Source organism: Talpa europaea, assembly GCF_964194135.1.
Source record: "Talpa europaea genome assembly, chromosome: 6".
NCBI lineage: Eukaryota > Metazoa > Chordata > Mammalia > Eulipotyphla > Talpidae > Talpa > Talpa europaea.
This window is the reverse complement of record NC_140072.1, coordinates 57,056,258-57,078,914: the sequence shown is the minus strand read 5'-3', so window position 1 is coordinate 57,078,914 and position 22,657 is coordinate 57,056,258. Positions and strand designations below refer to the sequence as shown.

General features: G+C 43.1%; 1 protein-coding gene across 1 annotated transcript in view; it reads right to left on the bottom strand.

Moving 5' to 3' along the window:
• The window catches only part of TGFA (transforming growth factor alpha), a gene marked incomplete at both ends in the record, with an annotated part of 96,971 nt that extends 74,725 nt beyond the window's left edge, over positions 1-22,246 (bottom strand). Inside the window, one exon of the mRNA XM_084234843.1 lies at positions 22,207-22,246. Within this exon, the coding sequence (XP_084090969.1) occupies positions 22,207-22,246 (40 nt within the window). The remainder of the gene's footprint in view (positions 1-22,206) is intronic.
• Between the last annotated feature and the right edge of the window lie 411 nt (positions 22,247-22,657).

Below are 22,657 nucleotides of genomic sequence, written 5' to 3'. Positions count from 1 at the left end.
GTCTCATTGTAGGCTCCTGATGTGCCGCCCTTAGGCCAATGCGTGTTCTTTTGGTCACGTGTAGCAGAGCTGTTCAGTGACTGCCCCAAAAGGATTTGAGTCATGTGGGATGCCTCACTGGCTGACTCTGGGGACAAACCAGTAAGGAACAAGACATGCCTGTCTTCACATTTTAGGGTGGGAGCATCATGGACCTTTTAGTGGTATCAACTTAAAGCATTTTATTTTATTTAAAATTTTTTTTAAAGATTTATTTATTTATGCATACAAGAACTGGGGTACAGGCCAGAGGTGTGGGGGATAAGAGGATTCACCAGAGACAGAACGGGGAACAGAATAGGCAGATTGACTGAAATACACTGCTGAGGGGAGCTGCGGGGGAGGCAGGAGAGGTCTGCTGTGCCATGTGGGTAGCTCCCTGGCTGAGGAATGAACTGGTGCTGCAGTGGCTGTGGACAGCTTCATAGGTTGCATCTTAACCCCTTTTGCCATCAGGGAGGCCCTCAACTTAAAGCATTTTAAAGGCAGAGAAAAAAAAAAAACACAAACAAAAAAAATGAACCCTTGGGAAAACACGAAACTCTTCTATGGAAAAATTGGAGTGGGCCTTCCCCATCAACTCTGCACCTGCCACTTTTCCTATTTACCTTTAACTTTAGTTGTAGACAGGATAGAGATGAGAAGCAAAAGAGAGGATGGGTCAGGGAAAAGAGGGAGATTCCTGCTAGGATGTCTGAGCTCTGGGAGAACAGGAGAATGACAGAAAGAAGAGTAGGTGGCAGTCTGTATGGTTAAGTCCCAGATCAGAGCACAGTAAGAAAATGCCTTGGATTATTAAATTCAGTCTATTTCTGAAACCTTCACTAGAAAAATCAGATTCATTTACATGAAAGCTGTGTAGGAACAAAAACCAGCTGATGAAATGTACAGCTACTCTGGAGTACAGTTTAGTGATTTCTTGCAAAACTAAACATAGTCTAAACATAGTCCATATGGCTCAGCTATCAAGCTCCTTGGTATTTACCCAAATGATCAAAACCTTATGTCTGCGGAAAAACCTGCATCCAAGTATTTATTATAGCTTTATTCATAATGGCTGAAACTTAGAAGTAACCAAGACATCCTTCAATAGGTGAATAAACTGCAGTACACCCAGGTGAATAAAGGCATATTATGCAGCAATAAAAAAGAGCTATCAAGCCACAACAAGACATGGAGGAACCTTAAATGCATATCACTAAATGACAGATATCAATCAGAAAAATCACATTATGTGATTGCAATTATAGGACATTTTGGAAAAGGCAAAATTATGGAAAGAGTAAAAAGACCAGGGATTGCCATGGGTTTGGGACAAGGGAAGAAAGGATGAACAGGGAAAGCACAGGGGTTTTTTAGGGTAGAAAAGCTATTCTGTATGATGCTACAACAGGGGATACATGCCATACATTTGTTAAAACTGACAGGTTGTACAACACAGAGAGTAAACCCTAATGTAAACCAGGGACTTTAGTTTGTATTGAACTTCAGTTAAATAACATTAATTTCAGTTAAAATAATGTTGCAATATTGGCTAATCAATTGTAGCAGTTACCACACTAAAGCAAGATGTTAATTATAGGGGAAAGAATAGGGTAGGGGAAAGGAGTATATAGGAACTCAACTTTCCACTCAATTTTTTCTACAGATGTGAAAATGCTCTGAAAGCAATATATTAAAAAAAATAACAGCTGATGACAATTACAACACTATTAAGGTGAAATACTTTACATTCTGAATTGTAATTGTACAGTTATACTGTTGTCCTAAATTCAAATGAAATGTCCATCTCCTAGGAAGGCCAATGCATAAGCAGCTTGGTTTGGACTTTTCTGGAAATACAGAGAAGACACTGCTCAGACTTCCACAGAGCCCCATGGCTCTTAGCATGAGGCTCTTGGCTCCATGATCTTGACAACATCCCCTTGATTCAGCCAAGTGTTAAGAGAGATGACAAAGCTTGCTTCTTGGCCAGGCTTTGCCATCACCAGGAATTAGCCACTGAAAACTTAGTGCAAGAAGCACAATTAATGTGGCAATGTATGGTAGGTGGTGCTCAACAAACGTTTGGCTCCCAGGGAGAAGCAATGAACAGCTTTGGCCAGTGACTGATCTGACTGGGCTGGACCCCATAAACCCTGAGCTTCACAGAGAGCAAGGCAGAGCCACAGTCTGTGGAAATGGGCCATGGAAGAGGTATGGGGGTGGAGAGCAGGAAGTAGAGGGGAAGAAGGGGAGGAGCAATGAGTGAGGGGTTTTCCACTAAGTTCAATAGAGACATTGACAGGGATGGTCAGGAACCTGAGTAGCTTTCAAAATAGTGGAGGAAATCTAGAATCTGGATATCTGGGTTCCAGAGAGCAATTGGTCTTGCTCCTGTGGTTTGTAACATAAAATAGAGGCCTAGCCTAGATGTGCTGTCTCTCAGCTGGGGACAAGCTATGAATACAACATTCAATCTGTTGTCATTTGGTATTCAGCTCTATGACTGAAGGGGCAGAATACAAGAATTTCCAGAAAGGTGGTTGAACCCAACTTCTTGACCCTCCAGTTACATTGAAGACTGGGCTCACAAGAGGGTGTCAAACACTGCTTTTACCATAACAAAAGAAAGCTACAGTTATAGAGAACTCCCCTCCCACCTGTCCCTGCCCCTTCTTCTACTTCAGGCAGGAAAGGGAGGAGAGAGAGTTGGGGGCATTTTCATTATTCAGCACCACCCTCTGGAAAGACATTCCTACAAGGTTTTTTTTTGTTTTTTGTTTTTGTTTTTTTAATAATTCTTACATCATTTTTCATCTTTGCACAATGTATGCATTTTCATTTTGGTTATATTCCCCCATACAATTGCACCCCCCCCTTATTTTGACTCTAGTTCTTCCTCTCCCCTCTCCTTCCCCCCACCCCCCATAGTGTGTCTCTGGTTTATAGTTGCTTGTTGATTTTGATTATTACTTTGTATTGATTAGTCTTTTTCCTGGTCTCTTATTTAGGTTTTCTAAATTCCTGCTATGAGTGAGACCATCCGGTATTTTTCTTTTTCTTTCTGACTTATTTCACTGAGCATGATCCCTTCTAGCTCCATCCATATTGCTGCAAACTGCATGTGTTTATCTTTTTTGAATGCTGAGTAATATTCCATTGTGTGTATGTACCACATCTTCTTGATCCAGTCATCTATTTTTGGGCATTTGAGTTGTTTCCATAGCTTAGCTATTGTACCTACAAGGTTAATGAAGCTAGCCGTTCACTCCCTATTCTAGAACTGTCACAGCCTGACATTTTATTATATGTTTATTGGATTATTTTCTGTCCCTTTGGGTCTAAATGTGTGTGTATGTGTGTGTGTGTGTGTGTGTGAATGTGTGTGGGGTGTTTCTGGTTTGCTTTATTCTCAGTGCCTAGAACAGTGTTTGACACAGACAGCCCTCAACAAATACTTGCTGAATTGGTTCAGTTCCTTCTTAAGACAAATTTGCCAGAGAGTTCAAAAGAGATCTCCAGGGAATGTGAACCAAAGAAGACAAAGATGAAACTCCTATTTGAGTAGGAGCATTTTTTAAAGACTTTGTGGAACAAAGGTTCTTTCTCTGGAATAGGACAACACCATTAGAATTTTTCTGTGGTGACAGTTCTCCAAGAAATAATGCATATACTGGAATATTTTCATCATCATGGTGTGCATGTATGTGTGTAGAGTCATCATGGATGTCCTTTCTGCCATATGCTTATTAATCAGGCTCGACTCTGCTTAGCTTCCGAGATCAGATGAGATTGGACACATTCAGGGTGGCGTGGCCAAGGACATACATGTTCTTTCTGAGCAGATGACATCTAACAGGCCCAAATAAAATGAGAGAGCAAATTCTGCAAATATCTTTGGATGCAGGGAAGAACATCCAAAGCTGAAAGAACTCCAAATGCAAAGGTCTTGAGGCGGCCTGTTCAAGGAAGAGCTCTGAGACGCTGACGTGGCTGGAGGACAGTGGTGTGAAACATCTCTATGGGTAAAGCAGGAGTCTGAATTTGATGCCCAGCTGCATGGCCACTGGCAGGTTTTGAGCAGAGGAGTGACAGCATCTGATGTATGTGTTAGAAAGATCACTCAGGGTAAGGAAATCAGAAGAGGCCTTGCAGCAGTAAGACTGGAAACTAAAGTGCAGATGAGCCTCTGGCAGAACCCAGGTGAAGCATGAGGGGAAGTATGGGAGATTATGAGAAGCAGTCAGAGCTTAGAATATACTAGAAACAGCTGAAAGGACTCACTGAACTTGTGAGGACTGAACATGGGAGGTAGATTTTAGCTTCTTTCCTTCAGGGACTTGCTCGCTTCACCCTCTGTCTATCTGCATTATTCTCATCTTCCTCACCTTCCTAGGCCATTTTTTTTTTTTTAAGGATTTTTTTATTTATGCATACAAGAACTGTGGTACAGGTCAGAGGTGTGTGTGTGTGGGGTGGTGGTGAGACGATTCATCAGAGACAGAGTAGGAAACAGAACAGCCAGATTGACCGAAACACACTGCTGAGGGGAGCAGCGGGCGAGTCAGGAGAGGTCTGCTGCACCATGTGGATAACTCCCTGGCTGCTGGGGATCCAACTCATGCTGTAGTAGTTGCAGATAGCTTCATAGGTTGCGTCTTAACCCCTTGCGCCACCAGGGAGGCCCTCCTAGGCCATGTTTAACTTTCAAGTTCAAACATCCGTGTTTTCAAAAACCTTTCCTAAGCACCTCAGATGGAGGACCCTGTTTCTGTTAAAAAACTAAAAAACAAATGAATTCACAAGAACATAGGCCTAGAGAAACCCATCAGCAGTCTTCAGCCCACAAGAGTCAAAGATACACAAGTTAATCTTATTTTGGTCCCAGTGTTCTCAAACTTCTCTAAAAAGCTTTAGTTAATGGTTCCCTTCCGGTTCCGCCCTCTGTCCTTGATGTCTTCCAGGGTCCTAAAAATTCAAATGAAGTTTCTACTCCTGATGATCCCCAGGTAGAGCCTAGAAAATCTCAGTCCAAGGCAACCCTAACCAGTTACAAGACACAGGTTCAACATCTGGGGCACATCTGCCTACAAATGACAGCTACCCCCAAGGCTTTCTGGAAACTCATACCGTATTTAATCCCACTTGCTGCATGCCCTCTGCTACCAGCTGCAGGTTGGCCTAACACATCCCAGGTTCCAAAGTGCAGGGCCCCAGTCTCTGGGTCAGCTTTAGCTTAAGTGGTTACTTTGTCATGTCGGACTACTGAGCCCAAAACGAAGGCCCTGAAGAGCCTGCAAATAGGCTCCCGTTCACCTGCGACCAGAGCTTGTGCAGCTGCCAATGCACAGGCCCAGAGGCTGTGTTCTGCTCTGTGATTCTCTGCTCTAAATGCATTGGCACCACAGAAACTTCTGATGCCCCATGTGGGCATAGCCCAACTCCCTCCTTTCCTCCATATCCTCCCCAGTGCCTGTGGAAGAGAATGAAAGAGAGAAGGTTGCCCCTAGATGATGTGGGTATAGTGATACAGAGCCGGCTGCTGGGGTTGGGTATGTGGGGCCTATTATCCTCTTGGGAAAGGGGTCCTTTCCTTGAAGAGGGGTAGAAGCCAGTGATCCTTCTGAGTAGGAAGCAGCCAGGACACTCCTGCTAGTCACTCCACAAGGGTCCAAGATCAACAGACTTGCATGTCAACACAGCTTTGTCATCCAGCATTAGCTGTGGTTTTCTGCTTCTTACTTTGAAGGGAACCAAATGCCCCAGTGTGCGGGACGATGACAGGACATACCAGTTCACACCCTCATAGGTTCCTCGCCAGCACGCTGATCCTGCCCAACAGGACACTCCAAGGCTATAGTATGAGATTTATAGAACACTTTTGTAGAAATTGGAGCATTTACTTTTAAAGGCATGAAATGTAAGCAACATAAGTGGGTACTTCTTCAACACAGTCCTTGGAAGCACATGTTTTTCTCTCATTCTTAAGAAAAATGTCCCTCCACCTCAAGCAGGAACACGAACACTGCGCAGGGACCATCACATCCATTCTGAGCTCACAGCAAGCACTGCTAATGATCACAGCACTGTCACCCCCTCAACTCAGATGCACCATCCAAATCCTTCTAAACAGCTGCTTCCAAGTCATCACAGCTGGCCTAGAAGATGGAACCTTTTCCCACTCCTGCTCGGAAAACACCCTCTGCTTCTATGTCAATTAGTTGTGGGAGTGAAGGGTAAGAAGGGGTAGGAAAAGGAGACAGAAGTAGAGCCTCTCAGGCTAAATTATTTGTCATCAATAAAAATACATCAGTTGAGTATTAAATGTTAGGTAGTGTGCAAAGCACAGCAAAAATTGAGAAAAAGGGCAAAAGGAGGTGAAATAAAAAGGCCATGAGGTAGGAAATAAAAGCTCTAGAAGAAACACACACACAGACATATTCATGCTATTGTCAATGGTTCAAGAGGTCATCTAGAGAGAGATATTGGTTATGACTACAAAATAAAAGTGGTCTTTTTTATCCTTTCTGTGTAAGGGAGACAGTCCCTAAGGATAATAGCGGTTCATACCGATTTATCACCTCCTCAAAGCACAAGATATTTATATAAACAAAGCCCTAGATTTTCAGAAAATTTCTACCTATGGAGCTTCTGAAAGCTGCCCATCAGGTACTAAGGAGCCCAGGTGAACACCATCACTGACTCATTTATGAAAGAAGCTAAAGTGCAGAAATCTAAGAACAGATTTCTTTCATGTTCTCTAGCTATCTAACTGGGAGTCAACACATAATTTTTCACAAAAGTAAATTTACTGATTTCATCTTCAAGGCCTTTAGCCCACTTTTGCTTGGCTGGCACTGGAGTCAGATGACATCATGGCCCTCAGAGGATCTTTTCAGTGAGCCAGGACCAGCCACTGGGCTTGGGCATTTTCAGACATGGAGACCATGCACGCTGGAGGGGCCAGGAACTCTCCCCCAGTCACTTAGGGTGGCCAGTACCTGTCCTGTTTAATGAAAATGTTCAGGGGAAGATGCATATCGTATCCTCTCTTCTGGGATGCGACCCCCTCACCCCTCCACCACCAAGGCTCACTTCTCAAGGCTGGAGCTCAGAGAAACCTTCCATCTGCAGGGCAGGCTTGCGGGGCTCTCTGCACTGTGAGCGCCTCTCAGGCCATCTCCATCCCTGGCCTGCAAACAGTCAGCCACTGGAGCAGAACCCTCTGCCTGCTTCAGGGGGCTCCTCCCACAGGAGAACAGAAAACAGCCAGAAAATGTCATAGGTAAAGTGCATCTGTGAGTGATGAAGCACATTTATTTCCCTTACTGCTGGGAAACAATGAGGTTTATTTCACCAAGTCTTTTCCTCACTGTTACTCTCCAGCTTCACAATTTTGGAGCTTCGGGTTATGGGGTGATAGCTGGAAAGGTGAAGACATTTGGACACAAAGGGATCGCTCTGTTCCAAAAGCTAAGCCTTTCTTTCTTTCTTTTTCTTGAATGTTACAACTAAAAAGCATCAACCAGAGGGCGGAATGTAAGATAGTGAGTCACTGGGAGATTAGGTGACACAGTGGAGATCAAGGAAGCCTCTGGTGCAGTGTGGAGAAGCCCGTGGAAAATACAAACAGGTCTTCTGCTCTGAGAACAACAGAATTTTTATAAGGAGCTTCTATGTCTGTGTTTAAATCTCAGGGGATAGTTTAACTTCCTGGATCCCTAAAATATCATCTTTTTCTCCCCTACGGCCCCCCAGGGTGGACTGCGACACAGTTTCTAACTAGTCAACTTTGGGTGGGGGAACACACTGCAGTCAATCTACTTTAAGCCAATCAGACATGAAGGATTTAATTTACAAATAAATTAATGAGAGATTGTTCTCGGAAAGGATTATCAAATAAAGTCCTTTAAGTAAGATCCAGGCTTTTAACCCTCATATTTTTCAAACACGGCAATACAAGGCCTACCCCACCAGCTGTTTTGTGCGTTAGTAATACACTGTTTGCTGATGTGTATAATTCCTTTACCTTTACCTAAAGTAAAAAAAAAAGTCACATTTAATAAACATCTGTGGAATGTTCACACTGCAACCTGCAGATCCAGATATTAAATCATCTCCCAGAGGAGCAAACACCATCAAAATTGTTGCCAGCTGAGTAAAGGAAGGTCCTACATACAAGTGGAAGAGCAAGTGCTATTTTTGTGCTGATCTTTTATTCTACCCAGTTCATGGAATCACCTATGTTTTGTGGGTACATGTCATTGCTAAAATTGGGGCAAAGAGTCTGAAAGTAAGCCAGCAATTAGCAACTCTGTTATTGCAAATTCTATCTTTAGTTGGACTGTGAAGAACTAAAAGTGTTAAAGTGTTAAGACTTGGCCATCTTTCCATATTACTTGGGGGAAACGTCAGAGAGGCACAGCAGATCAGGTGAGAGGATGGTGAGAGGTGACAGCTTACATGCGCTGAGAACCTCAGGCACACCACCCAAGGGGGGACAGGCTCCCTGCATAAACAGACAAGATCACCTTTTAAAACAAACACTCTTTAAAAATGTAGAGTATCAGCAGTGTATTTCGTCAGTCTGCCTGTTCTGTTCCCCACTCTGTCTCTGGTGAATCCTCTCACCCTCCCTGGCATCTGGCCTGTACCTTGGTTCTTGTATAAAAATAAATAAATAAATAAATAAAAATGTAAAGTAGAAATGCAAACAGGCCCACTTGGAGGAATTTCTTACTAGAGGGCGCCTGGTCATCAGAACATGTCAATTATCACATCACTTGGGATTATCTTCTGAATATCTAAACTCCTGATTGAAGGAGGGAAAAAAGACCTCTATCACACTTGTCTCTTTATGATGCTCCATGGCATTGGGAAGTAGCCATATTGCTTCTTAGCCGGCATGACAATTACCTGCATGGCAGTGACTGTCAATATAGTAAATATTTAGGGGTGAACTTGTCTGAAAGTGTAAGGTCTGCTACAAAATGGTGATCTCTGAAATGAAGGATTCCAGGTAGCTCAGCATTCACAGTCTTCCATGACTGGTACAGAGAAGGAGAAGAGCAGGATGGCCAAGATGGCAGGCGGGGTCCTCGGTTCAAGTCCTTGTTTTGCCACATGTTGGCTTTGGGAGATTGGGCATTTTTGTGTCTGTTTCCTCATCTGTAAAATGAGGATAACCACAATATCTCAGAGGATGAATAGACGCCTTAAGGGACTACCATGTGCCAGGCACTGTTCTCAGTGATGGCCACCATCTCTTCAGAAGGTATTGCCCTGCCATACCAAGAACCCTCCTCTGTAGCCCACAGTGCCCACTGTGGCCTCACATTATTGTGGAAAACTGTGTTTGCTTCTGCCACAATCTACGAGGCATTTAAGGGTTGGGGGACAAGGGCTTGGTTATGACCCTCTTTGCATTAATATCACCAAACCCAGCAGAGGATCTGACACACAGTTAAATGTTGCTGAGGTGAACACTCTACCTATAAAATAAATAAATATCCTAAACAAACAAACAAATAGCACTCCTCTCTTTAAGCTGAGCGATCTTATTTTTGTTCCTCATCTCTTTGGCTCTATAATACAGCACTACGTGACTACAGTAGCTTCCTTGAGTGAATTAAGAAACAAATGTCATGTTAGTCCCACTTCGGAAAAATCACAACTACTATAGGACCACTTGGACTTATTCTATCCAGGATGACAGCTGAGATACTCCACATGCCTCCTACTGTTATTGTTACAAGGAAAACGTCCTGCCTTTTATCTGCAATTCAAAAAGTCTAATTCAGTTGAAAGGGATGTTTTGTTTATTTTTTCCTCTGGTTCCGCAATAGAGGAAAGAGGCACTTTACAAGAAAAGAAGCTCACATTACATAGTGAGTTGATGTTGTTTTCCTAAGTGTAAATCACTAACTTTCAAGTGGTTCACTGGTGCAGAACCAGTCCATTAGTGGCAACCTTCTACAACCTACTGAGTCTTCAAAATAAGAATTTATTTGAAATGATGGCCTCAGCAGAGTAGGTCCCACTACCTTGGTCACAGTGCAGAAACTTTTCATTAATGCCTTTCCTATTGCTCTCTCTTCACAAGTTAAAATAGAGCGGAATTCTGCTTAACTAACTCAGGAAAAAACTCTACTCACTGAAACTTCACATTCACAGGCAATAGGGAAGTTTTACATCAATTATAGGTACTGCCTGGGGACAAGTGATGACCTTCAGATACTAAGGGACCCTGAAATTAGCTTCTGAGTCTTTAAAGAATTATGAAGTTACGTTAAGTCCTAATGTGCATGTGCCTGACAACAGAACATCAAAATGCAAGAGGTAAAAGTTAATAGAAGGATAAATGCATGATTCCATTGTTGTATTGAATCATTAGAGATTTCAACACATTTCCATCAGAAATGGACAGATCCAGCAGGTAAAAATCAGTTAAGGACACAGCTGAACTCTACACCACCATCACTCACAGGATATAATTGGCATCTCTCCATCCATAGACTTCATTCAACAACAGCAGAACACACGTTCTTCTGAAGCTCACAATGTAACAGGGTGGTCCCTAGGAAAGGGGGAAGTTTCAGGTTTCCTGCCCTACCCAGAGAAGGGTGGAGCTGAGCTGGGAGAAGAAGCTGCAGAAGGGAAGGAGGAAGAAAGGAAGCAGGATGGAGAGCCAGAAGGAGACCTGGAGGAGGCACATGGAGCAGAGAGACATGTAAAGAAACTGCGCTTGCCCTTTGGTCATGGACTGGTTGAAACAGATATGGGTGAGAGACAGTGGGGAGGATAATAATGGCAACTTTTACCTTGATTTTGATTTTGCTCTTTTCCTCCCAGACTTGTCTAGTTGTTTCTGATCCTTTTCTGTGGGTCCCCACTGAAAGGTGCTTTAGACTTGTAGCAGGCTTTCGGGCCTTGCTCTGGGCCAATCCCATTTGGGTGGACTTTTACCCACGAGGGGATGGGTAACTTTGGGTTCTTGATTTAGAAACTATATTCTTTGCCTTTCCTGTATTGTTTACCAATGGTATTAAAGTTCCTTTTCATTAAAGTCTCATATGTTTGTGTTGATGTGGCAGATGGCAGAACCTATTTTGAGCAGGCAGGTTTGCGGGATCTGTGGTGCCCCTCTCCCTGCCCTGCAACAACATGAACATTCACATGAACATCCTGGGCTATAAAACATACCTTATTACATTGAAAAGAACAGAAATCACACAGTGTCTACTCTCATACGACAATGGAGTTAAACAAGATATCAATGGCAGAAATATAGCTGGAAAGTCCCCAAATACTGGAGATCAACTGCACATTTCTGAATAACATATGGGTCAAAGAAGAAATCTCAAAAGAAGTAAGGAAATATTTTGACCAAATAAAAATGGAAATATGAGAATTCATGGGATGCAGTGAAAGCTGTGTTTAGAGGGAAATGTATATTATTGAATGAACATACTAGAAAAACCAGAAAGATCCTAAATTTTTATGTTAAGAAATTTGAATTCAAATTAAATCCAAAGTAAGCAGACAAATGATGAAGTTATTTAAATTAGTAACTGTTTTGCTCTACGTTAAGTCTGAAAATTAGCCATCCGCCTATGGGACAGTACTTCTCAAACTTTTCTGAAATAGTAAAGAGAAAGATCTCATACACATTCCTCTAAAGTCTCAGGGGGTAGGGAATAAGTCTGAAATAATCATGGGGGAAAATCACAATTTACCTGAAGTCTTAGCTCCCAAAACTTAATTTTGATATTTCAGTCTTGCATTCTGTTGTCTGATATATCTGACTTTGCTTTAATGCAGAAAACAATGCTATGACTTGCAAGTTAAGTTATATATTGATTAGTTATTCCCTGTCCCAGGGAGATGTGTCAGGGTTGGTCTGTGGTTCTAGCATATTCCATAGTACTTCTGTTTGAGAAAGGGATGTAAAAATATACAGTGTCAGTTAAGCAGAATGTCACATGGAAGACTGCAGGCCTGTCAGGCCCCCCAATTTCTACAAGCACATGGCTCCAGAAAGAATAGGAGAGGACAGGTAGGTTCACCAAGCCTTTATGAACAGTGAGACCCAGTGCTCATCAGTCTTCAGCTTCGGTGAGGAATGAGGTAAGTCTTTCTTCTTCCCCCAGGAGGAACATGGAAGTCATTCTTCCCTACACACCATAGTAAGTGTTCCCTTCCTCTACTAACGCAGATGTTTCTTCTCCAACACTGAGATTGGAGAGAAGCAGAAGTCTAGTTATTAAATGGAGATCACATTGCTACTTTCCTAGTTCTCAATATTTTCTGCCCAACTTCCTGGGTCAATGACATGATCTCCACCCCCAAAAACAGTTCAATACAGGATAAGTGTCAGACTCATGGAACAGAGCAGAAACTTCAAGTCCTCCTAAGAATGTACCAAGTGACAAAATTGGGATTTGAAATCATTACGTAGAGAACAAATCATTCAAATGACCTAGAATAAGTGAATCATTTGACAAAAAGGCAAGTTAGATTCTTATCTCACATCTTACACCAAAATACATTCCTAAAGAATTGAAATTTAGATCTCTAAGTAACAATATAAAAGTGCAATGAGAAATGATAACAAAAGGGCTACCTCAAACCCCTTCCTACCCCAAGACACAAAATCATAATGGAATAAAGAACGGATTTTAAGTCCTTAAAAATGAAAAATAAAAGCATAATTCTGCAAACCCAAATGCAAAACATATTTAAAGGGAAAGTGAAAATATTGTATATACAAAGTTTTAAATATTGCTTACAAATCAATAAGCCTACTCAAAAAATGGTCTAAGGACAGAGATAATGCACAGGAAAATAAATTCAAATACTCAGATATGAAAGAATATTCAGTTGTACCAAACTTTGGTTTTAAGTGAGGAAATACAAAAGAAAACAGTGAGACACCATTTAACCCCCATAATTAACATAGAAAACAACACTATTCATCATCATTAAATTTGCTGATACGTAGCTGTTCACACATAGGTGACAGGAGTATAAATTTGTATAGGACAGAGATAATGCACAGGAAAATAAATTCAAATACTCAGATATGAAAGAATATTCAGTTGTACCAAACTTTGGTTTTAAGTGAGGAAATACAAAAGAAAACAGTGAGACACCATTTAACCCCCATAATTAACATAGAAAACAACACTATTCATCATCATTAAATTTGCTGATACGTAGCTGTTCACACATAGGTGACAGGAGTATAAATTTGTATAGACTTTCTAGAGGGTAGATTGTTAAAACATACTAAGAGGAAAAAATGTGTGTATCTTTTGACCTGGTAATTCGTTTCTGGGGATTTGTCCATGGAAAATAATTAAAGGATGCTGGCAATGATTTAGCTGCAAGAATTTTCACTTTCAGGCTTTCATTAAAAGTCTGAAACAACCTACATCTCCATCAATAAGAGATGAATAAATAAACAATGACAAGCCCTATATTGGACTATGTTATGGTCTTTAAAAAAATAATAGGTTGAGATATATGTATAAATATATATATATTTTTAAAGAGTTTATTTATTTATACAAGAAGCGGGGTACAGGCAAGATGTGCAGGAGGGTGAGAGGATTCACCAGAGACAGAGCAGGGAACAGAACAGGCAGACTGACGAAATGCACTGCTGAGGAGAGCAGCGGGTGAGACAGGAGAGGTCTGCTGCGCCAAGTGGGACCCTCGCTGGCAGGCGGGATCCAACAGGCGCTGCAGAGGCTGCGGACAGCTTCACAGTGTGGTGCTCAACCGCCTGCGCCACCAGGGAGGCCCTAGATATCTTTTTGCCACAGAAATGTTTTTCCTATATACTGTAAGTAAAAGGATGATTTCAAAACACAATTTACCAAACACCATTTTTGAAGGAAAAAAATAAACAAATATCTATATCTATACACAGAGATTTGATAGGATAACTGCAAGTCAAACCTAGTAAGAGGGTGAATGGAACTTGTTTTTTGTGTGTGTGTTGTTTTTTTTTTTTTTAAGATTTGCTTGTTTGTAGTTTCTTATTTCTATTTCGTTTGGGGAAAAAAGTGAATAGAATTTAACCAAGGCTGGCAGAGAAGCATCTCCTGAATGGCCTGGGTAGAGAGATGGTGACCAGTGGGGATCCTGTTCTATGAACACTAAGTGGTTTGCACACTAACTGAGAGGAGGTGTGTTTGGTTTGGGGTTTTCTTTGAGGTTGAGGAGGTTTAGAGAGTCTAGATCCAGAAGGACTCCCCATCTGTGTGATCTATGAATTTACCTCACCTCCCTAAAAAAATGCTCAGGCCCCAGGCTTGCTTTCATTCCAGTTTAGGGGCCTATGATTTATCCCCTGAAACCCTAATTATAACACCCAAGGTCTGCTATGTGCAAAAAAAGTCTGTCATTGTTTAAATTTGCTGGCAGGGAGTGTGTACAGCATGCGCACTGGCCTGATGCTGCACTCCTTCGACGCAAAAATAATAGCCCAGAAACCACCCCAAGGTGAGAAGGGGTCCAGTCCAGAGTTTCCAACTGAGCTTGGTGACAAGTAAGGTGAACAGGCTATGTCCCTCCAGAGTTCATATGCCTCCAGATACCTACAAGCCATTGCCACGGTAGAAGTTACAGGCCTTAAGCTGTTTCTTTCAACCAAGAAAAGGACCCTAAGTTTGTGTTTTCCATGCTGGTTGCCAAGGCCTGGTAGGGGAGGGGAGCAGAGTATGTAATTGCAAACCTCTCATTTATCAGCTTTGACTGCTTTTGTGTCACTACATCATACGCACCATTTAGCCACTTAATCTCCTGTACCTCTTAGAAGTGCAGTGATTACACAGAGAATGCCTTAGACCCCAGCAGGGGATGACGAAAGAGCAGTAAAGTTGCATCTATCTTCTCAGCACCCAGGAGAATTGTTGACTGACCTCATTCAAGCTCAAAGTAAGTACCCCCAAGAACCCAAACTGAAGATAGGGTCTTTTTTTTTTTTTTAATAAGAATCCAATATTCTTGCTAAGAAGTTTAGATCTTAAAAACAAACAAAAAATGGGCTAAAAGCAAACAACAACCAAACTCTCCCATATAAGCAGAGCTCATCTTGCGCCAAGTACTACAGTGGCATCTAATGTACACCACAGTGTATTTGTAGGATTTTGAACCTTGAAACTTAGGGAGCTATCAGGAAGCTACTTAGCAGCTTTTGCTAGAAATTTTAATGTCATGTATCATCCAAATCAGAAATGGCATTACTGTAACAACTCAGCAGTTACACAAATAAACTAGCTATTACCTGGACTTCTGAGAACACTATTAAATGTGAAACTTGCCCTTGAATTTGGTTTAATGATTAAAAAGGTTTTCTTTAACCCCAAAAGTATCATTATTGAGGAAAATAACCTTAAGATATTTTTTATTTGAGGTGGCCTAGGCACTTACTCTGTTTTGTATTTGGTAAAGGCACATTTCACTGGGACTGCAGATGCAAGAGGAACAGATTAAATGAAAAGGAGAGCATTTATAAATCTGTGCCAAAAATTTAGACATCTGAATTAAATAGATTGTGAGGAAAATAAGTAACTATTGCACTGACTCAAGAAGTCGAAAATTTGAACCAATCACTAAAAAGGGACCAGGCCCAGACGCTTCATAAGCAATTTCTTTCAAGCCTTCACAGAATCACTGGCTTCCGTGATGTTTCAACCATTCCAGAGCACAAAACAGATGGAATGTTTTAAAACTTATTTTATAAAGATGACACAATGCTGATATGAAAATCCAAAAAAGAAAATAAGGCCCCAAATAATGCAGAATGATTGGGCGCCAGCAGCACATATGAGAGACAGAGACCACGAGGCCAGGAAGGTTCATGTGGGGAGTTAGGGCTGACTCTCACACAATCCAATAATTATCCTCAGAGCAACTGAAAACACATTGTAGGGTGAGTGATTTTCAGGCTTTTCTACCCTCCTGCCATTAAGATTGCCCAGCCTGATGGGGCACCTGCAGTTGTAACGATGTTGTAAGCTGTGTTGTTTACTTCTGCGGGCCATGGCTCAGTATTGAGATATTCACTAAGAGAGAAAGGGGCAGGAGAGAGAACTGGAGAAGGGGAGAAAGAACGCTAGAGAAGCCCTGAGTGAAGACTTGCCTGGGGCCTGGAGGTCTCCCAGTCCCCCCCCCCAACACCCCCCTTACCTCCAGGCACCCTGCCATGTACCTTGTTGCTGCACTACATATAAAAGCTCAATAAAAGCCTGAGAAAGTCACCAAGGGCTCCAGGACTCTCTTTTATCTGCTCTGCCAAATCATAGAAAACCTGCTCAGTGCCCTTCCTGCTCCTACACACATACATTATTTCACCTGCTTTAAAAAAAGCATAATGCCAAGTCTTCAGTAGATTAGGAAGCTATGTTTTAACAGGATAGAGTGTATCCATATGTAGTGTATGCACATGCACATTTAGATAACCAAAAAGCCAACCTCATACTTAACTGTTAAATGTTACAAAGATTATCAGTAAATCAAGAGAAATATAAGCACATCTACAGTCTTCAAAAATGTCATTCTTAAATTTCTGCTCAACACTGTAAGAAAAAGTAATGAGGTGAAAATATTCAACAGGAAGGAGGCAAAGTTATCACTATTGAAGATCACATGATCATCCACCTGTGAAGGACTATTAGAATTAATAAAACCCAGGGCCTCCCCGGTGGCGCAGCGGTTGAGCACTGGGTTGCGAAGCTGCCCGCAGCCTCTGTGGTGCCGGTTTGATCCCCGGCTGCTCCCCAGCCACCGGAGGAGGATCCCACGTGGCGCGCAGACCTCTCCTGCCGCCCGCTGCTCCCCTCAGCAGTGTACTTCAGTCCTTCTGCCTGCTCTGCTCCCCACTCTGGCTCTGGTGAATTCTTTCACCCTCCTGCGCTTCTGACTGTACCCAGTGCATGTATAAACAAAAACAAACAAACAAATAAAATAAATAAATAAAACATGCCTCTATAAAAAAAAAAAAGGACGAATACACAAAAGAATGTAACCAAACTGAAATTCTGCAAACAGATTCAAGTAATTTTATGAGTTTAGCATATGATAAAAATGGAATTTCAAGTCACCAGGGGGTAGGGGAAAGGATAGATTATTCCAGTAATATTGGAGATTACTAGCTGGCAGGCAGTTTAAAAAAATGAGATGTGAAATGTACCTCACACCATAAACCAAAATAAATTATAGATAAGATAGTCCAATATTATCTATGTACAATATGGTACAATATACCTATATAACATATATAATAATACATACTATATAAGAGCACTAAAGAATTAGATGAAAGAAATAAGTAAATGTTTGCCTATCTTAGGATAGGGATGGTTTTTCTAACTATACAAGTAAAGATGGAAAACTTCTGGGGAAAGATGGTTTCTGCTACATAAAAATGAAAACCTTGGGTATGTTGAAAATAGCATAAACAAAACAGTAAGAGACAATAAATAGGAGAAACTGTGTTTCCTCTGACTAAAGGAAAAAAGTACTAGCAATGACCTAAAGTTTCATTTTGATAAACTTCCAACTCTTTTTAAACCCAATCTAAACATGTCTACATATGACAATGATTTAGGACATACTCAATGCAGCCAATTCAAATGTTTCAAAAGAATTTACCCAGATTTTTAGAGTGGGTTGAAAGGCAGTGTCCTTACCCTTGAAAGGAAGAGCTCTTAAGAGATGGTTCTGGGAGCCTAGACAGTTCTCCTAATCTAGATTTCTGTCTTTCCTTATCTATGAAAGGTTTTTATACTTGATATTTCACAGGGGGTGGGGGGTGGGAGTGGGGGGTAGCAAGCAAAACCAAGTCACCATGAAAGCACCCCAATCCTCTTTCTAGATGGAATGTTCATTCTGTGCTAAAGGCTCATGTAGTTAAGTTCACACCTTAAAATGTGATTAAAAGTGTTTGAAATGGTAGCAAAACAATAGTCCATATCTGACGATCCAAAAAAGAAAGCATCACATGACTTAGCATCATTCAGCATAAGTTTAATAACATGGGTTCCTTGCATCCTCCACGGATAATGTCCAAGAACACTTGTGACAATTAGGAAATCTCAGCAAGCATTCTACCCCTTCCCTGGTCAGCAAGACTGGCCATAGAAAGGCCTTTAATAATGGCTCATATATCCACAGCAGCATTTATAAACATCAGGCTATGCTTTAGATAAAATGCCAATGGTTGAGCCAGATGTTTCCCTAACAGCAATGATTACAGAGCAGTGGTTCTCAAAGTGTCTCTCCCCTTGCCTCTCCACCAGTGGCAGAAGCCACACCTGGGAACCTTGTCAGACATGCAAACTCTCCCACTCCTGCTGGGCATTCTGGTTTACCAGGCCCTCCAGGCGGTTCTGCTTTGAGGGCACTGCTGTGGCAGATACTACAGAGGGCATGAGTGTGAAACCAAGCCCTAAATGCCCAATTCGGTACGTCAAATTTTTCTTACTTTGGTTGATCCAACCTCCACTTCCCTTTGTCCGTTCCTTTTAGTGGGCAGCCTAAAGAGCAGGACCTTGTTTAAAACACTTTTAAAAGGCCCTGGAGATAGATCCAATGGAAAAGTCAGTTGTTTTTCATATTTTACCATAGTAACATGAAACATCATTTACTCCTATAAGAAAAGTCCCCTTTGCAGGGGACAATGGGTATTTACAGAAAAGTAAATGAGGAAATCAAATTTTGGGAAAGCAAAGAAGGGAAATTTAACCTCTAAGCCTTCCATATACAAACCTTTAGAGTCTGTGGTCCAAGTGAACAGCCCCTGATTATGGTACCCTGATTATGGCAAAGCTCCAATGCCTACTCTGATGGATGACGCACTGCATGCCTCCCACTGGTGCCTCAGTCCCTGATCCACTGAGAAGCTGATCTATTTCATTTCTATCCATCCTTAAAGACACTATGTGCCCTACGTCTACATCCAGCCTTACTTCTGGGAGCCACGCATAGAAAGGATAATGTTTACTTCTGGATTAGGTGGTATATTATTTCCGTATCATAAAATCAATTTTATTTTGTGTGTAATCACTTACTTTTATAGTTTATAAAAATCATTTATTTTTATAGTTTATATCAACCATATTCTCCATCACATTTGATTCTGACAACAACCTGTGAGATGGATACAGCTTGATTAATCCCGTTTTACAGATGAGGAAACTGGAACTTAGTGTTGATTTCAATAAACAACTGATGACTAAATGTTAACATACAAATGTTTTGCAACAAAATTAAAGAATCTGTGGTGTCCACAAACACCCCCCTTTTGTCACTAAATCATTAGATAGGTTTTTAGGTTGGGTAGTATTTTTCTGGTTTAGGAAGGGTGGGGAGCTAGGACATGAGACAAAGAAGACTAAAACTCCCAATTACGGAATCAACACAATTTGCAATGATAACTGCAATTCTATGGAGTTCAAAAGTAACGATGAGGATGATGATGATGGGCCTAAAACTAACTAAACTCTTAACCACATACCAGGCACCATTCTATGTTCATTAAATAGATTCAACAACCCTTTTAATACCACCATTTTACCGACGAGAAAAACAAGGCACAGAGAAGATAAGTAACTTGCCCAAGATTACACATCTTGCTCTCTGGACACAAAGGAGGATGTGGGATGGAAGGTGCCAAGCCCCTGTGAGGTTCGACCTGCCAGCCTTGGAAATCTGACATGGGGGGGCAGCTGCCACAGGGACCTGGGTTTCTTTCCCAATGTTGCCAATTAAGCAATAGCCTCCACACGCTCTCTGCCAAAACATCAATCAGCACGCAGGTTCCAAGTAATCAGGAGCACCGACTGAGACTCCTAACAACGGGTTCCTTCTCTGACTGTCCCCAGGAATGTGGGGAAGAGATCCAGGTTTTCTAGATCTTGGTTAGCGATGGAACACTGGCTGATTCGCCTGGAACTGCCTTCAACTCATTTAAAAAAACTTAGAGAGGAAAGCAATTTTGGAGGATATGTGCAAATTACAGATGCATATGGCACTGATGAGTCTTTAGTCATTTAGCAGAAAGTGAGGCAAGAAACAGAAGTTCTAATAAATGCACAGAACTAATGGCTTAAAAAAAGGAAATATAAATAAAAAGGAGTCCTCACTGGTAGAAATGACTCCTACCTTCTTTTTTCTCTACTTTTCCCAACTGCTCTTATTTTGGAATAGTATGAGGCAGCTTTTACATACTGATCAATCTTGTTAAGGTTATACATTTTTTTTCCTGAAGGAAGGAAACAAGGATTAAGTTGAAGTTTTAGGTTTCAATGGTAGTCTTCTCTTAGGCAAAAGAGAAAAATTACTGATGAGTGAATGCGGCCTTCATGGGCACATATAGAATGATGGGGGAAGGGGGGGGCAACTTTCCAAGGCTTCCTCAAATGTGCCAATCATTATTTCCTACCTCTAATTTTCACTAAATAACCTAAGGCCACAGTGAGATCCTAGAAGTCCAACAGAAAACCCAACTTAACAGCAAATTCCAGGGTATTCCACACAATCTCACTTCAAGGAAAAGTCTCCAAACTGAGAGATGGAATTATGGTGACCACACTTAGGTGACTTTCAATATCCAAACTCCTTCCATATTCTTTAGTATTCCCGGTCCAACTACTTCCTGTGATCCCTGTGTACCTTGATTTTGTTCTCTATAAAATGGGGATAATGCCTTCTTTCACCAGGTTAGTGCGAAAATTAAATGAGTTACTACATATGGAGCACCAGAAACAGTGTCTGGCACAGGGTAAGTGCTCAAATAGCATTGGCTATTATGATTACTATTAGTATTTGCAAAAAATCATTACAACAGGGCACAGCATCCAGGAAGCTTCTGCCCCAGCAGTGATGGTTTATTGCTTAAAAAAAATCTAATATCAGAACAATTATCAATATAAGAAGCTCGCTCACAATCATGCCACCTGTTGGTGAGTTTCAGGTGAGGGTACGACTGGCAGCAACGGGTTCAACCACTACTCTGCATTTTCCTTAGATGATACCTCCCCTTTTGCTAGGTTATTAATCATCATTTCATGGGCTGGATTACAGGCAGGTCCATGAACCCCCTGAAACTGTACATGGAAGTGGGTGCAGTTGTGGCTTACGGCATTTTGGGGGGAGAAAGGATTCCACCACGTTACTCAAACTCTAATAGATGTCCTTGTAGCTGTAGCGAGCAACTTGCTTTAGGAGGTTAAATTCAGAGGACATATAGTACAATTCATTTCGAGAAGCTGCAGGGATAACCACAACACCTGGGCTGTTCATTTGCCATCTCAACACCCGAGCTGCCTCGCCCGGCGAGGGGCAGGGCGGCCTGGCTGCGCGCGGCGCGGGAACTCTCATCACTTACTGACCGTCCAGCGAACTTCGCGGCTGAAAAACTCACCTTCCTCAGCGCGCACGCGAGTTCGCGGGTGTGTCTTGCCCACCCTTCCCCCATGCGGGTTCCCTTCCAAGAGCAAACTCTTAAGGAAACTGGCCCGGTCTAGGGTTTCGCTCCTGCCCTCCGCTGACACTTACACCACTTCTCTCAGGGAAGTTAATTAAAGGAGCAATTAATCCGCACAAAAATCCAAAACCTACCCCAACGCGCAAGAGCTCTGAAAGTTCAAGATCGAGGGCGACCCGGCTAAACGTGAACAACTGTCCATCGCCCGGGCTCAGAGGTGGGCAGGGCACGAAAAGGCAGGCGGGTCGGTTGGAGGGGCGGCCGCGGCCCCCCTGCTGAGCCCGCACCCGCCCGCGCCGGCGAGGGCAGGCGGGGCCCCCGCGCGGCGAGCAGGTAGGTGCGGGCTGGGGCGCGGACACCCAGCCGCGGCAGATGAAAGTTCAAGCGCGTTCACACACCGATTGCCCTTCCCAGGAAAACGTTCTCACGCACAGCCGAGGAGGCCACTTTTCGGGGAAAGCCTGGGTGCTCGACGGTCCTCTTCTTTGGAAAGGGCTCCCCAAATCTCTAGCAAGCCCTAGTGACTCCCCCTTGTGTCCCAGCCTGCAGCCCCTGGAAAGCAGCAGCCTCCCTCCACTTTCTCAGGCGAGCGCAGGAAACCCCCGGGAAAGGGAGCTGGAAAGGACAGGGGGGCGAGGGGTGTCGTGGGGGGCAGGGGGTGCACGGCGTGCTGCAGGCAGCGTACTTACCCAGCGCGAACAGGGCGAGCTGTCCAGCCGAGGTGACCATTTTACGGGCGGCGGGCAGCAGGCGCTCCAGCCTCCTGCCTACCTGCGGTGCCCGAGTGGCGAAGCGGCGCCGCGGTGCGGGGGAAAAAGGCGGCGGCGAGCAGGGCCAGCCCCCGGAGCCGGAGGGCGGGGGGAGGACCGAGCGCCTCGGAGCCGGTGCTCACCCCGCCGCGCGGCCGGCCGGGCGGAAATGGGAAGGCGGTTACTGTCACCTCCCCGCCACTCGGCGGCCGGGGCATGGAGGACCACCCTCCCGCCCCAGTGGGGTACCCCCTAAGGGCACGGGGTGGGGGCTAGGGACGAGGGGCGGGGACGCCGCGCGCACCAGGAGGGCGCGGGCGGCGGGGCGGGGCGGGGCGATCGGGGATTCTGGAGCCCGCCGCCCCAGCCGGCACCCAGGCCGAGGAACGGC